Raw genomic sequence first — 14266 nt, 5'->3', positions numbered from 1 at the left:
GGTTGGGGAATGGACCCAAGGACCGTCGAGTTCCCCCGGTCGCTCAGCTCTGACAGGCAGCCTGGGGGCTGTGCTTCTAAAATGGTCATGTTATGGGTTTTGTGGGGGTGTTCGTTCATGGCCACGTCCCTGTTCTTCCTCCAGACCAGGTCCCTCAGGTCTCTGTCCAGCCTTCTTCCACGGTCCAGAAGCTTGGAGGAACTGTGATCCTGGGCTGCGTCGTCGAACCCCCGTGGATGAAGACCACCTGGCGCCTGAACGGGAAGGAGCTGAACGGCTCAGATGATGCTCTGGGCATCCTCATCACCCGCGGGACCCTCGTCATCACCGCGCTCAGCAACCACACTGTGGGACGGTACCAGTGTGTGGCTCGGATGCCGGCGGGAGCCGTGGCCAGCGTGCCAGCCACTGTGACTCTAGCCAGTGAGTGCTGCTCCTTTGCTCCTGGGCCACGGTGCACTCTCTTCCTCCCTCCCATTCTCTCTCTCCCCCAGACCCTTCATACCCTTTGTCTGTAGTCTTCGTATAAAAGGGGGCCTTACAGTTTGAAATTTCAAACCAGAGAGTGGTAGCTGCCTACCAGTTTCCGGAGGTGGAGGACCATTGTGCCCCTGGGGAGCTGCTCTCTAAGGAGGGGCAGTGTGTGGAGTGAGCGTCTGGAAAGAGGGCAACTCGACGTGGTTGAACTGTTTCCATGCCACGCCTTTCTGCTTTCCCTCCCGCTGTAGGTGTGGTCGTGCCAGCTGCTCCCTGTCCTCCCCATCCTGTCCCCATACTCCAGCCTCATGGCGGTTATGGTCAGAGCGCTTACAAGGCCATGTGTAAGAACAGAGCTGCCCAGCCCACGCTTGGCCCCCTATCTGTCTGAGGGGCAAGCGTATTCCAAATCCCTGATGAATAAATAGAACACAATGAAAAGGAAACCGTGTGACAAAGAGTAAAGAGAACAGAAAAGAGAATGAGATTGGGGTACAGTTTGGTCCAAGGAGGATGCCAGGTGAAGACTTTATACTACTCTTAATTTGTAATTACCACTTGGGTATATTATGGTACCCACGTGCAAAGCACACATTGCCTCATTTTCTACCCATTGTACATACAGGAGACATGACTTTCTGATGAAATAAACTTCTGAAGGCTGCAGGGCAACCCCAACATCTGTTCTTATATGCTGAGTCTACAACCAGGAAATAATAAGAATGACCTCTTCTTCCTTGGAGCCTTGTTCCCTTGTGACCTAGCAGGGTCCCCTTACCCCTGACAGCCTTGCTTCGGACCTCCGTGTCACCATCGTCATCACCCTCCTGAGATATGTGTGTTAGAGGTTGTGCCTAAAGCAGCAAACTTCTGAAATGCTCCTTAAAGTTTGGCTGGGGTCCCCGGGGTGTGTGAGGCCTGATCCTAGAGGAACATTTTAGGAGATGGGGAAGTAGCCCAGCATGGGAGAAAAGACCTCTCCCTGCCTTCTGCTTCTCAGGTCCCTGGAGGGACTTCACTCTGTGAGAGAACAGAGCAGAGGCTGCCGGCAATGTTCCTGTTTTCTTGGGAAACAGTCAAACAGCCCTGCCCTTTTCTCAGAGAAGGGAGAAGGCAGGGTGGATCCTCAGCGGCCCCCCAGGGGACCGGGCTGAGCCTGGGCTGCATCTTGCAGCCTCCCCACACAGTGGGAGCCATTTTCCTTGGTGGCAGAAGGAGCATGTTGAATCTGAGCCCCAGGCCTCTGGGAAGCAGGCTGGGCACGCTCAGTGAGGAAGGCAGGCCCTGGGCCACCAGCTGGGCCCTCCCCTCCACCGGTGCTTGTGGGGTATGAGGAGGAGGGTAGGGGCAGGCTTAGTGAGGAGGGTTGAGGGTAGGGAGGGGTCATCTCATCACACAAGAAGGACTGAGGTCAGAGCTGCACTCCTACCATCATAGTCCTCTTTTATGTTTTTCAATTGTAGTGAAAATTACATTACAGAAAGTACAGAATTTATAGAAAATAACATTTCCCCTTAGCTCACCATCATCACATAACCACCATTTACCATTTTGGAGTATACCCTTCCAGCTTTGATCCATACCCATACTTTCTTTTTTTATTGAAGTATATGACTGACATACAGTGTTAGTTTCAGGTGTACAACACTGTGATTTGACATTTGTATGCATTGTGAAATGGGCGCAATAAGTCTACTTCCCATCTGTCACCATACAGTCGCCATTCCTGGTTGTATTCCCTGTGCTGTACAGTTTATCTCCATGACTTATTTTATGACTGGAAGCTTGGACCTCTTGATCTCCTTCACCCATTTTTCTACCCGCCCCCCCACCTCCTTCCCCTCTGGCAAGCAGGACTCTATCCTCTGTATCCATGAGTCTGGGTTGTATTTTGTTTTGTTTTTTAGATCCTACCTGTAAGTGAAATCATGGGGGATCTGTCTTTGTCTGACTTATTTCACTGAGCCTGATGGCATGCCCATACTTTGACGCTGTCGTAGTGATCTGTCCGTATTCTCTCCCCCTCAGCATTGTGTGGTAAGCATTCTCTATGGGCCATATGACCATATTTCCTTTTTCTTTTCTGTTGAGTATAAAATGCGTCCAGTAAAGTACATAAAGTGCACTAGTGAGTCAGCAACCTGATGCCTTTTTCATATGTATACCCCGGGTAACCATCACTCTAGCAGGTTCCCCCATGCCCCTTACCTAGTCATCTGTCCCCCCAGCCCGCAGCAGAGCAGGATCGGAGTTAAATGGCCCTCGAACATCCCCTAAGTGGTTCCACCATATGTACTGATTGCTGGGCCATTAGGTCGCTTCCAGTGGTCCATTATTACAAGTAAGATGTGCCTTTTAGTAGCATTCGTGCCTTTAAAGGGTGCTGCTGCTCGTCTAGGACGGTTGCTCATCTGCGAGTGGTCAGCACGTGTCCGTGAAGACTCAGGAAACTCCATAACCACTCATCTGGCCTCATTAGGAGCCAGGCCAAATGTTTTATCTGGAGGAAGGGATAGTTGGAGAGTAGATTTATGTTGGAGACCTCCTTCTACTTCAAGGTGTATCTGTGTGAGGAGAGACCATTTTTCGCCTTTATTTTTTAAAAAATTGCTGGCCACTTCTTTTCGTGGTGCTTGAAGGGATCTGCAGTTGACTTTGAGGACAAAGGGAAGGGTTTGGTTGCCTCCCAGAAGACACAGTGAGAGAAGAAGTGGCTTGTGCAGAAGCCCAGTGAGGCTTGCTTGAAAGCCAAGAACTGTTGGCTTGTCGTGGAGACATGAATCAGACGTGAAATGTTTGGAGCTGACTGGAGGGATGGAGAAGTGCTGGAAATGAGGAGAGCAGGCTCCAAGGAGCTGTGGCCATGGAGTGGAACTGTAGCCCCCCCAGCTCGGAGGAGGCAGGGGGACGGCGGGAGAGGCAGCAGAACGGGGTGCTGTCTTTGGGCTAATGCCATGGGGGATTTGGCCCAGACTCAGCAGTTAGATTAAGTTTCCGAAAGCACATTCCTGAGCAGAATGGGGGCTGTGTTTTGCTGGTTGGCCGATGGAGGGACGTTGAGTGGTGAAGGGATTACCGAGGCATGGTCTGATTTAGAGGCAATCCTGGGCAGTGGCGTGCCCGTGCACACGCACCCACACCCGCCCACACCCGCCCACACTCAGCACTTAAGGCTTCCTTTTGCTCTGGCCTCTTCTGCATGCATTCAGATGTTCATCCTCAGGCAGAGCACTTGCTGTTTGGCCTACCTGGCAAGGTGCTGTCTCCTGTGTCTTCGTGAACTCCTAGATCACTGGGATCCTTCGATGGTGGGGGCTGGGACCTGGCTTGAGGATGCAGAGGTGTGGAGGAGGCCTCTAGCAAGAATTTTCCTGGTCCAGACCTCTTTGACTTAGATCCTGGGGGCTGAGGGTATGCTTGAACTTCACCCCTATCTGTGGACATTGGCTTCTGGTCTTCAGGGAAAGTGGAACCCATGTGGATAACTGCCATCTTCACTCCCTGTGGAGGTGTCTGTCCCACTCTCCTCTGTTGCAGAACTTTTTCTCCTATTGAACCTAAAGTTTATTTGTGGTAAATCTCTTGCTGCTAATGCCTCCCTTCAGACCACCTTGTCTAATTCTTGCTTTTCAAAATACTTTTGACTTTGATCTCCTTTCTTCCTTTCTCCTTTTTACAAGCTTTCCACCAGGAGGCCAAACACTATACGTGGCTCAAGTGTTCCCACTCTCTGCACCTGAACCAACAGCAGACATTGCCAATGGACGCCATATTCCTTTTTTCTGTACTCTTGATTCGGCCTTAGAATTGTCCTCAACACAGTCCAGCAAGTAATCACAATTCAGCAGAGCTGGCATACAATGTGAAAGCTCTTTTCTATTCCTTACCTCTAATTCAAATAAACTTCTACATAATTCTTCATTTTTAACTTTTTTCCATTTTCTTAAATTCTTTAATTCTCCCAATTATCCTGTCATCCCTAGGTCCCATTCGTTGTTGGAAATAAAACAGGTGGTAACTGGGTAGTAATTCTGTAACTGGGAACTTTAGTCTTCAAGCTAATGTGAAGTCTTAAGCTGATGCTGATTTAATTGAGACTGGATCTGTAACCCCTCCATAAGGCCTTTCAGCACTAAGACCCAGGCGTGTACTCAAATTATCCTTTCTCTGGCCTCAGACGTCAGACGGCGAGGGCGCTGACAGGAAAGGAAGGATCTCCCCTTAGGCAGCTGTCTCCATGACTCCGACTCTGAGGAAGGTCAGAAGGTGACATCATTTAACCCATGAATAAAAGGAAGAGACTAATTGGTATAATGGGGGAAAAAAAGAAACTTAAAAAAAAAAAAAAAACTCTTGGGTTTAAGTTTTGACTCTGCCCTTAGGAGTTGATGTGACTTTGGACAAGTCACTTAATCCCTCAGGTTGCCACAACTCTGAAATGAACAGAGTGCTACTTATAGCATCAGTATCATGGGTTTTTTGTTTTTGTGTATGGCTTTTTTTTTTTTTTTTGAGGATCAAATGATGTAATAGTTCAAAATAGTAATATTTTGAAGCATTTTATAAATTCGAGGCTTTATACTTTCACCCATTTGGTGAGCAAACATTTGTGGAGTGTTCTCCTGCAGGAGGCCCAGGGACCTGTGTCCGGCCCTGTGCGGCCCAGCTCCATTCTGGGAGCAGCCTTCAGAAGAAGGAGTCCAGGGAGTGGCAAAGCTTCCACCCCAGTCAGAGCCGAGAGAGAGGGCTGGCCTGTTGGGAAGAAAGAACTAACCCATTTCCTGTGAATTTCTCAGCAATGTGTATACACATGGTCTCCAACCCCGATTCCTACTTCCTGGCTGCTTTGGAGGGTGGCCATGGTGTCACTCCATTGCGTGTTGTCCCTGTAGCCCCAGAGCTGCCCATCTGTGCTCCTGATGGCTCACCACCGCTCATTCCCTTAACCAGGTAGTTGTTGGTTTGTGCGGGCAGGCGGGGCTGCCCCTGGCCCTCAGCACGGGGATCCCGCAGGCAGGAGCTATGTTTCTTTCTGTTCAGTCCCTCCACCTCGAGTTCCTTTCAGACACTTCCTGGAGGTCTTCTAGGCTCAGACCCCAAACCAGAATAAGCCATAAAGGACCACTGTGGACATGCCTTTACTGAAGTATCTCTAGCTTTCTTTATCCGTGTTTGAGTCAGGTTCTCCAGAGAAGCAGAACCGCTTATACAGACGTGTACACCTGGGAGATGTTGTGAGTTTGCTTCTAGACGACTCACAATAAAGTGAGTCAAATGAATTTTTGGTATCCTAGTGCATATAAAAGTTAGGTTTATACTGTCCTGTGTCTGTTAAGTGTGCAATAGCATTATGACTAAAAAAAGACTATGTACCTTAATTTAAAAATACTTTATTATTTAAAAAGGCTAACCATCAACTGAGCTTGCAGGGAGTTGTAATCACTGATCACAGATCACCATAACAAATGTAATATTTCAAATCTTTTCATCATTATTATGAGAATTAATAAAACATAACAGAAAATGAGCGCATGCTGTTGGAAAGTGGCACTGATAGACTTGCTTGACGCAGGATTGCCACAGACCTTCAATTTGTTTAAAAAAAAAAAAGAGGTGCAATAAAATGAGGTGTGCCTGCATATGTAACATGGAGAAGGAGGTAACGGCAAATATAGGAAGATTTATTTTAATGAGGTGTGCCTGCATATGTAACATGGAGAAGGAGGTAACGGCAGATATAGGAAGGTTTATTTTAATGAGGTATGCCTGCATATGTAACATGGAGAAGGAGGTAACGGCAGATATAGGAAGGTTTATTTTAATGAGGTATGCCTGCATATGTAACATGGAGAAGGAGGTAACGGCAAATATAGGAAGATTTATTTTAATGAGGTATGCCTGCATATGTAACATGGAGAAGGAGGTAACGGCAAATATAGGAAGATTTATTTTAAAGAACTGGTTCCCATGATTGTGGAGGCTGGTGAGTCCAGAATTCATAGAGCAAGCCAGCAGGCTGGAGATTCGGGAGTCCCACTGGCACACTGCAAAGCACCCATTCTCCAGCAGTGAGTTCAGTGTTTGGATGTTTTGGAGATTGGTGTCCTGAGATTTGGGGGTGTGTTCAGCGTTTCCAGCAGAGCACAGGAAGACCTAACCCTTGCCTTTGAGGAGCTCTTACTCTCATGGAAAAAGATTGACTGCAGTAACGTGTTCACCCTACAGCAAGTCAATCCCCAGCAGACACATAAACAGATTTTCCTGGGAGCTCAGGCTAACAGTGATTCATTCAGTTTCAGTGGGTTGAGGAAGACTTGGGAGTTGAGCCTTAAACAGTATGTGTGGGACAATCTTTATCTCTCCCTTTTTGAGTTCTCTCATACCTTTCTCAGACCTTCAACAACTAAATTTAGCTCTTAGCATTGCATACTTAGAGTTAAACCCAGTGAAGTTTCTGGGACGGTGCAGGTATGTCCACAGGGAGTGTAATGTCCATAGTGGGGTAATTCCATGGTGAGTTCAGTCACATCCTGAATGTAGCCCCCAGCTGATTGTCTCCCTCCTGCTACCTCATTGGATTCTCCCCTAACTCTCCCCCATTTCTCACTATTTCTCTTTTCCCTCTGGGAATGTATGTTCTGTGATTAATAAAGGAAACCTCAGAGTGTTTTCTCCAATGCCAGTCCTCTCCGCCAGTCTGCTTCAGCCAGCCAGCGACTCCTTAACAAAACAGGAAGGAACCATTCGCTCCAAGGTGGGAAAACATTTGTTGTTAGCTTAGGCATCTGAGGGAATCCTGTGCAAGCCCTTTGCTTTGCAGCAAATGGGCGGTGGCAGGAAGAAGAGTTGGGGAAGGAAAGGAAACACAGGTGGCACCCTGAGCTGGCCCAGGAGGGGAAGGGAGTCCGCAGCTGGAGGCCAGGCTGGCGATTCGGCCAAGCTGAGCGGGAGAGACCAAGGCAGCTCTGCAGGGGGGTGGACACAGTTGGAAAGGGAGAATGAGCCTCAGTGTGAGATTTAGCTGTATTATACTGTAAGTTTTGTTTTACTTTGCTAATAGGACAAGAAAATTTGTTACCACTTAAACCCAAAAGGAGTGAAGCAACTTGAACATCTAGATAGGAAATGACTAAGAAATACCTTACAGTATTAAACCAAAGTCCTGTTAACCAAAGTTCTGTTTTCTACTGAATACAGGCAGAAGTTCATGCCTCACAAGAATTTCCCCTGATATTCTGGTGAAACCTTCAACACTCATCCCATCAGGCCTGGTGCGAGTGCCCAAACGTGTGGTGTGAGCTCAGCTCAGGGCATCATGGCAGCAACTGTCTGCCCCAAACAGCCAGGGTTCCAGTTCTCCATTTAGCGATGGTCACCGTTTACCAAAAGAAGACCTCAAGTCCTCCGTGCATCTTCTACTAGGGACAAACTTACAACTCCTAAGCTTCTCCTCTCCTCAACCTATTCTCTGCACACCCAGCCACATGCTTAAGTAAAAATCTTAGGTCCATCTTCTAATCTAAGAGCGAAGGGAGACCTTGTAGTGTGTTAAGCAGGTGCCACCTACAAATTCAACGAGCCAGAGCAGACTTTGCTCAGGAAGGTGGGGGAAGCATTGATTGGCTTACTTGAAATCACTGGAGCCCTCGAAGGAACATGATGCAAGATGGTTCCTTTAACATAAAAAATCAAGAGAGCCGAAGAGTCCCTTGGCTCCCCCTTTTTTGTGTTTGGAAAGACTTAGAGATTTCTACTTTGACCTTGTTCTTACACTTTCAACCCTTCCTGGAATCTGGTAATAACCCTGAGAACAATAGAACAGTGAGTCTGTCCTGCAGGTGGGCCAGTGTTCACATCTAAGGTAAAGGACTGTCACTGAATAGTGAGAAAAAATGTAGGCGAAAGGGGGGAAAAAAAACTTGCTGAGGCGAAAACAGCGTGGTTTTTTGTTTTGTTTTTTTTCTGAGGGAAAATCATGTTTAATGTTGGGTAACTGTGCTCCCTTACTTACAAACGTGAAGACTCAGGAATCAGAACAGGACTCGAGCTGTGGTGCAGCACATAAGCCCGTCTCTCAGCCTCACCTCCCACTCTAGACCCACCAAACTCTGCCGCTTCCTCACCTCATCTCGCACCTTCCCCTTGTTTTTGGAATGGTGCCCCATCTGCCTGCAACACCGTCCTTTCCATTCCCGTTCCCTGAATGTGCCTATCTCCCTTGGGATAACAAATTCCTTCTCAGTTTTTAAGACTTGAGTATCTTATAAGATACTTGAGGGTCTTCTCTGGGAGTCTTTTCTCGATGCCCTCAACTTCCCAAGTCTGGAGTGGGGTCTCCTCTTCCCGGCTGCCTCACCACCCTGTGTTTGCTTCGGTAGCCCTCTTATTTGCCTGGAGGGCAGGGACTGCTGCCATTCATCTGTGTGTGACCACATGGCTTCCCCCAGGACCTGGCACACAGTGGGCCTTCAGTGAGTGTCTAGAAAGAGGAAGACTCCCAGATAAGATGTGTTTGAAGTCTAGAAGGTCCAAGAGGGCATGCAAAAGGCGAGCAAAGATTTCTTCACCAAACCCTGATCTATGAAGAGGCTTAAGGAAGTTAAAAAAAGGATGAAGCAAGGACTTAGGCTATAAACAGGTTGAAGATACAAATAGATACAGGGAGGCTTCAGAAAAATTGATGGATGTCAGAAGCCTACGGGGCTGTTTAAAAGGAACTGAGATGTTTGGAGGAAGCTCTGGAAACTTCGAAGGAAGATGCCAGTGAATGTGGCCCGGCGTCCTACCAGACACTTTGTGGGGTACTCTCTGAGGTGATGGGCAGTTTGCATCAGTAGCCACTGCTGCTTGTAGGAATATGTAGTTCCCAGGTGTGTGGGCAGAGAAAGTGGAACCATTGTGGCCCCTGCTGGCTTTAGGACAGCGCCCGTGCCTCCCACCCAGGGTTCTGTCTGTAAGGACCATACTAAAGCTCTCCTCCCCATTCTTGCTGAGTGCCTTGGCCTCCATTTTCTCTCCCCTCCCTCTTCCTGTACAGGCTGCCAGGCTGCCAAAGACTCTGCCAGGATCCAGCTCTGGCTCTCATGATCCCAGACCACCAGGATTCACATTAATTTTCCCATTGCTAAGTTTATAGTTTATATTTGGTTGATCAGAGAAATATGTATGATGTGGGTTGCTGGCAAGTAAATCTTTTTTTTTCCTTCTCTTTTTCTTAAGAGTATTTTTTCAAACCATTTCATTCCTTCATCGAGTCCAAAAGAAACTCCCAAGTTCTGCTAACCAGCCCTACCTCATTGCAGCGCTGAAGTCAGATGAGATGGTCTACAGACATCTTCCCTGTTCATCTGGCTGCCAGACTCTGGAGACATGGCTCCCATCCTTGCCTTGTCTTCAAGGATTAATCATATTTCTTGTTCTCTTAGTTTTTAAAAAATATTTTTAATGATTTAAGCCAAGAAATTCCTGAAGCATTAGGCCAGTTTACTGCACATCATTTAATGACATTGCAAACTAGTTTCTTTTTATTTTCCCTTCTTCCTATCACGCTCCTCCCTTTATACCCTTTCTCCACTCCTGCCCACCTCCGGGCTTGGCTTTGATCTTCTGCCCTCATCCTCCTAGTTCTTTCATCTTTCCTGCACCCTCAGCTTTCTCCCATGGCTCAAATCTGAGTGCAGACCCCACCTCAACTCAAGGGGAAAAAAAGAAACACAAGATGGAACAACTAATGTATTTGGCACTGGCAAGGGTCTTTTTTTTTTTTTACCCCCATGGAAACTGTTTTTATTTAAATAAGAGACAGCATGCCTTGCTTTCATCGGAAAGTGTGTTTGAAAAACTTCATGCCATGTTTCCATGGCTCTCAGGAGAGAGTTTTGGAGCCAAAATTATTTGTGTAATTGGACAGGCAGAAAAAACTCGTAACGAAAGCAAACATATTTACCCACTCTCCTGGCCTGCAGAGGGAGGACAAATACTCCCTATGCCAACCCCCTCTGCCCTTTCTAAGTTGCTCTAGAGCTCAAGGTGACCTGATGTAGGCTGGAATACTGGTAGAGATGGTAGGGACTAAGCCTGCAGCTAATACTCTTACAAATGATTGAACCCTCCCTTGTGTGTTGTTTTCACCCGTCTTATGTATCAGAGTAAAGGTCCCTGAGGTTAGGAACTATATTTTTATCTTCATGATCTCTTCTGCAGTGCCTGACATACTAGACAATTCTGTAGCTCCTGGCCAAATGAGTGAGTCAGTATTGTCCGGGGGGTATGGTGTGTGCCAGATGTCTTCTGAGGAGTATACTGATTTTGCTCAGCCTTGTGGGCCGCAGTTCCGTTTGGGTTCAGTGGTCTGTGTGACGGCAAAAGGCTTTATCACTACCCAGAAGGCATGGCTTCTGAGATGGTTGCCCATGCGCCAGGGAACCCCATCCTTACTGGGCACCAGGCTTTCTGGCCTCATGGAAGCACAGTTCAGCTCCAGGCTCTACTCCACTTCTGAGTTGATTGCCATGGCTTCCCACTTGCAGAGCACTTTATTTCAGAGGGCTGACCTTTCGGGTGCTGTCCAGGCATAGGTCCTCAGGCGACTCGGAGGTCGAGAGTAGTGTTGTGGTTATCCGCGCATCAGTGCAGCAGTACAGGGCACAGGAGAGCCCAGGCATTGCCAGAGCCCACACAGGGAGGCAATGCTTGGGACCCTTCAGCTTCTCAAACTCCACCTCCAAGTCCATCCCGGAGAGCAGTGAGCCACGGGTTCCTCCAGAGAAGGCTCTTCATTTTACTTCCCTTGAACCTTTGCCATCTTTCAACAGGTCATCAAGGTGCAGGGAAGGGCTACAGACTCAGCATGTCACGGAGGAGGACTACATTAGGGTAAAGTCTTTCTGTGCTTTGTGACGTTAGCCGTAGAGGCAGCAAGCCACCACAAAGTCAGTTGAGGCCTGGAGGCCGTGAGAGTTAGGGAGTAGAATTATCAGCCCAGAAACTTGCCAATGGCCAAAGGGCTCCTGAGCCGTCCTGACAGCATTGCCAAGTGAGCCCCATGTGGAGCCCCCATGATCTGATGGATCCCATCCAGACCTCAGCAGATGAGTACAGGCTTGTCTTGAGGCAAGAGGGTGGGACAAGACCGACTGTACTTCAGAAATGACCGGATGGGTTTTTAAGTGTTCAGCTGAGCTCACGGAGTTGGGGGTGTTGGTGACGTCATGCAGCTTCCAGCCAAAGGCACGGTCTTACCTGACTTCTTACTTAACTGGACTTTGACTTGCAGCCTAAGAGAGGTCTCAGGGAGAGGAGGGCCAAATGAGGACACTCCTTGAGACTCCTTATGGGTTGCACCAGGGGTGTTCTGCTCTGGTGCAGTGACCCCTGTAACTGGATGTGTAAATTCTCTAACAGTTGGGGGGATGAGCCTACAATTAAGAGGTGACAGTTTTGTGTCATGGGAATTCATAACAATATACCAAATACTATGATTTAATTCATAGCTCTGCCAGCTGAAGGAAGGATCCAGGCTACAAGGTGAGAAGATATTCAAAGGGGCTTAAGATAAAACTTAACCAGTTTGTAATCTCGGGTGTGACCCTGGTGACGGCAGCCACACCACGTGCTTCTCGCAGTTCTTGTTTTCCTCCCTGTTTTTCCTTGGCTCAGAAGGCAGGTGCCTGCTCTACCCTATCAATGGGGGAGGAAACTGAGAGCACGTCACGTGGTTTGCGTCTGGACGAATCCTTGTCATCTGTATATCCAAGGGTCCTGTGGAAGTGATGTAGCAGCAGACACAACTTCCTTTAAGCAATTGAGGGCTTAGCAGGAAGGAACTGGGCAGGGTTCTGTATGGAGCCCAAACTATTTGGACTTTCTTAGAAAGCACAAAGTTCTGTGATAAGGAGACTCTGTAAACCCAGAGATGGCCCCAAAGACCAGGGCTTCTGGTCTGTTGAGAGCTGAGAAACAAGAGTGGGCCTATTGGCATTTGATTAGTGCAGACAAGTTAATAAAATAGCAAAAGAATACACAAAGAGAGGGTGCACAAGAGGGCTCTGGGGGAAGGTAAGAGGATTAAAGCTGCAAAAACATTCCTCGAATGGATTTCTCAAACACAGCAGCCCACAGGCAAGGGCAGGTGTCCTGTCAAACCATTTCCCCCTGAAACCCGATCCGTCCATCGTTCTGCAGTGCAGCCAGTTAACCCCATTTGGGATTGAAGGGCCTGCCCCTAGGCCCAGGGAGGCGCCCAGAGCCGCCCCGGGGACTGGCCAGGAACCCGGCTTTGCAGACAAAGGGGCCTGGGAACAGGCTGGTTTCCTTCACTCGCAGCCAACTAGATCTCTGCCTCTGCCTCATCTGGTGGCTGATGAGGCCATTACTGATCACACGTCTCCAGCCCCCCAGTCTCCTTCCTGCCGAAAAACACACGAGAGGGGGTGCTCTGATTTTCAGATCCGTCATCACTTTGTTACTCTGCCTTTGATCCCGTAGTGAAACTCAACTCTTGCTCCAGCAGCCAAATTGGATGTGTTTGTCTAGTGAAGCAACCGCTAAGGCTTAAGCTCAGGAGGAACGGGGAGGGGACAGGGCCAAGGGCAGAACTACTGCTTATTTGTTTTGAAGCCAGGAAGGCAGGCCTGTCAGTAGGATGCCCAGCTGGGGTGTCCTCGGTCCTGCCCACACAGGCTGTTGTGCACATGTTGGCATCAGAACAGAGGGGCTGTCTGGCCACACGGCTGACCGGTGCCCAGCTTTGTGCCTCCCCCACTGCACAGCCTTCTGTCTCCAACTTAGCAGTTGTCAGAGGGTGCAGAAGGAGCCAAGAGGAACGGGGGAGGGAGGGCGGCTATGTTGTGCAGTGCTGGGTCGGTGAGGTGGGTGCATGGAGGAGGGGTGCCTTGCGCCTGGATAAGCGCTCAATTACAAGGGGCGAGAGCCTGGGCCATTAACATGGAGATGGCATTCTGGTGCCAAACTCCTTTCTTTCTTGTAAAATGATCTGTTAGGTTTAAGTATATCTTTGCTGGAGGCAAATTTCCTTGGAATGAAATAAAGCAGAGGAGGAAAAAACAAACTCAGAAACTCTTGGTGGAGTAGTTTTAGATTTATTGGACCGTGGAAGAGAGTGCTTCTTGGTGACAGGAATTTTCCAGACGCCCCTGAGCGGACAATCACTCACAGCTCACTTTGTGGGGCGCCTCCTGACTTGGCAGGTAGAGCACACACTGTGCGGAGGAGGAGTAAGGCCTTGGCATTGTTTAAGCGCATTGCTTTTGAAAAGCAGTTAGCAAAATATAGCCAGAGCACGCTGTGCGCGGGCCATCCACCCCCTCCCGTCGGCCGTATCTCCTTCCTCTCTGAGAAAAAACACATCCGCCGTCTTGGCTGAGAAGCTGGACTCCATCATTTTGGGGGTCTAATGCAAAATGAAAATGTGGAGTCTTTTGTTCAAACGTTAAGGATTTGAAGACGGTGATAGCAGAGCATTAAGGCGAGCGCTGGCCCCGTCCACGCGCAGGGCCACATGCAGCCGCACAGAGCGCACTCCCAGGAAGCTGGCCTTGGGCTCAACCTTCCCGATTGTTCATTCATTCAGCAAGGATTTACAGAGCATTTGCTGTATCCTGCATACTGTGCAGGGAGGCTTGGGGTTGGGGCGTGGAGTGTAAAAATTAATAGGTTGCCCCCTAGGAATTCACAGTGTAGTTCGAGTCAGATTATCACATATACAAAGTGAAATGGTGACGAGATAATACTTTAAAAGCCCAGAAGGCTGTATACCCACCCAAAGGAA

The 14266-nt window shown here is 48.6% G+C and overlaps 1 protein-coding gene across 4 annotated transcripts in view; it reads left to right on the top strand.

The window, feature by feature from the left end:
• Positions 1 to 14266, top strand: part of BOC (BOC cell adhesion associated, oncogene regulated) — a 101883-nt gene that overhangs the window by 66886 nt on the left and 20731 nt on the right. For all 4 annotated transcript variants that reach the window (XM_057306752.1, XM_044382835.3, XM_048215191.2 and 1 more), the window contains one exon: positions 145 to 423. In XM_057306752.1, the coding sequence (XP_057162735.1) occupies positions 145 to 423 (279 nt within the window). The remainder of the gene's footprint in view (positions 1 to 144; positions 424 to 14266) is intronic.

The sequence above is a fragment of the Ursus arctos genome, unplaced genomic scaffold, assembly GCF_023065955.2.
Source record: "Ursus arctos isolate Adak ecotype North America unplaced genomic scaffold, UrsArc2.0 scaffold_4, whole genome shotgun sequence".
Lineage (NCBI taxonomy): Eukaryota > Metazoa > Chordata > Mammalia > Carnivora > Ursidae > Ursus > Ursus arctos.
This window is presented reverse-complemented; position numbering and strand designations above follow the sequence as displayed.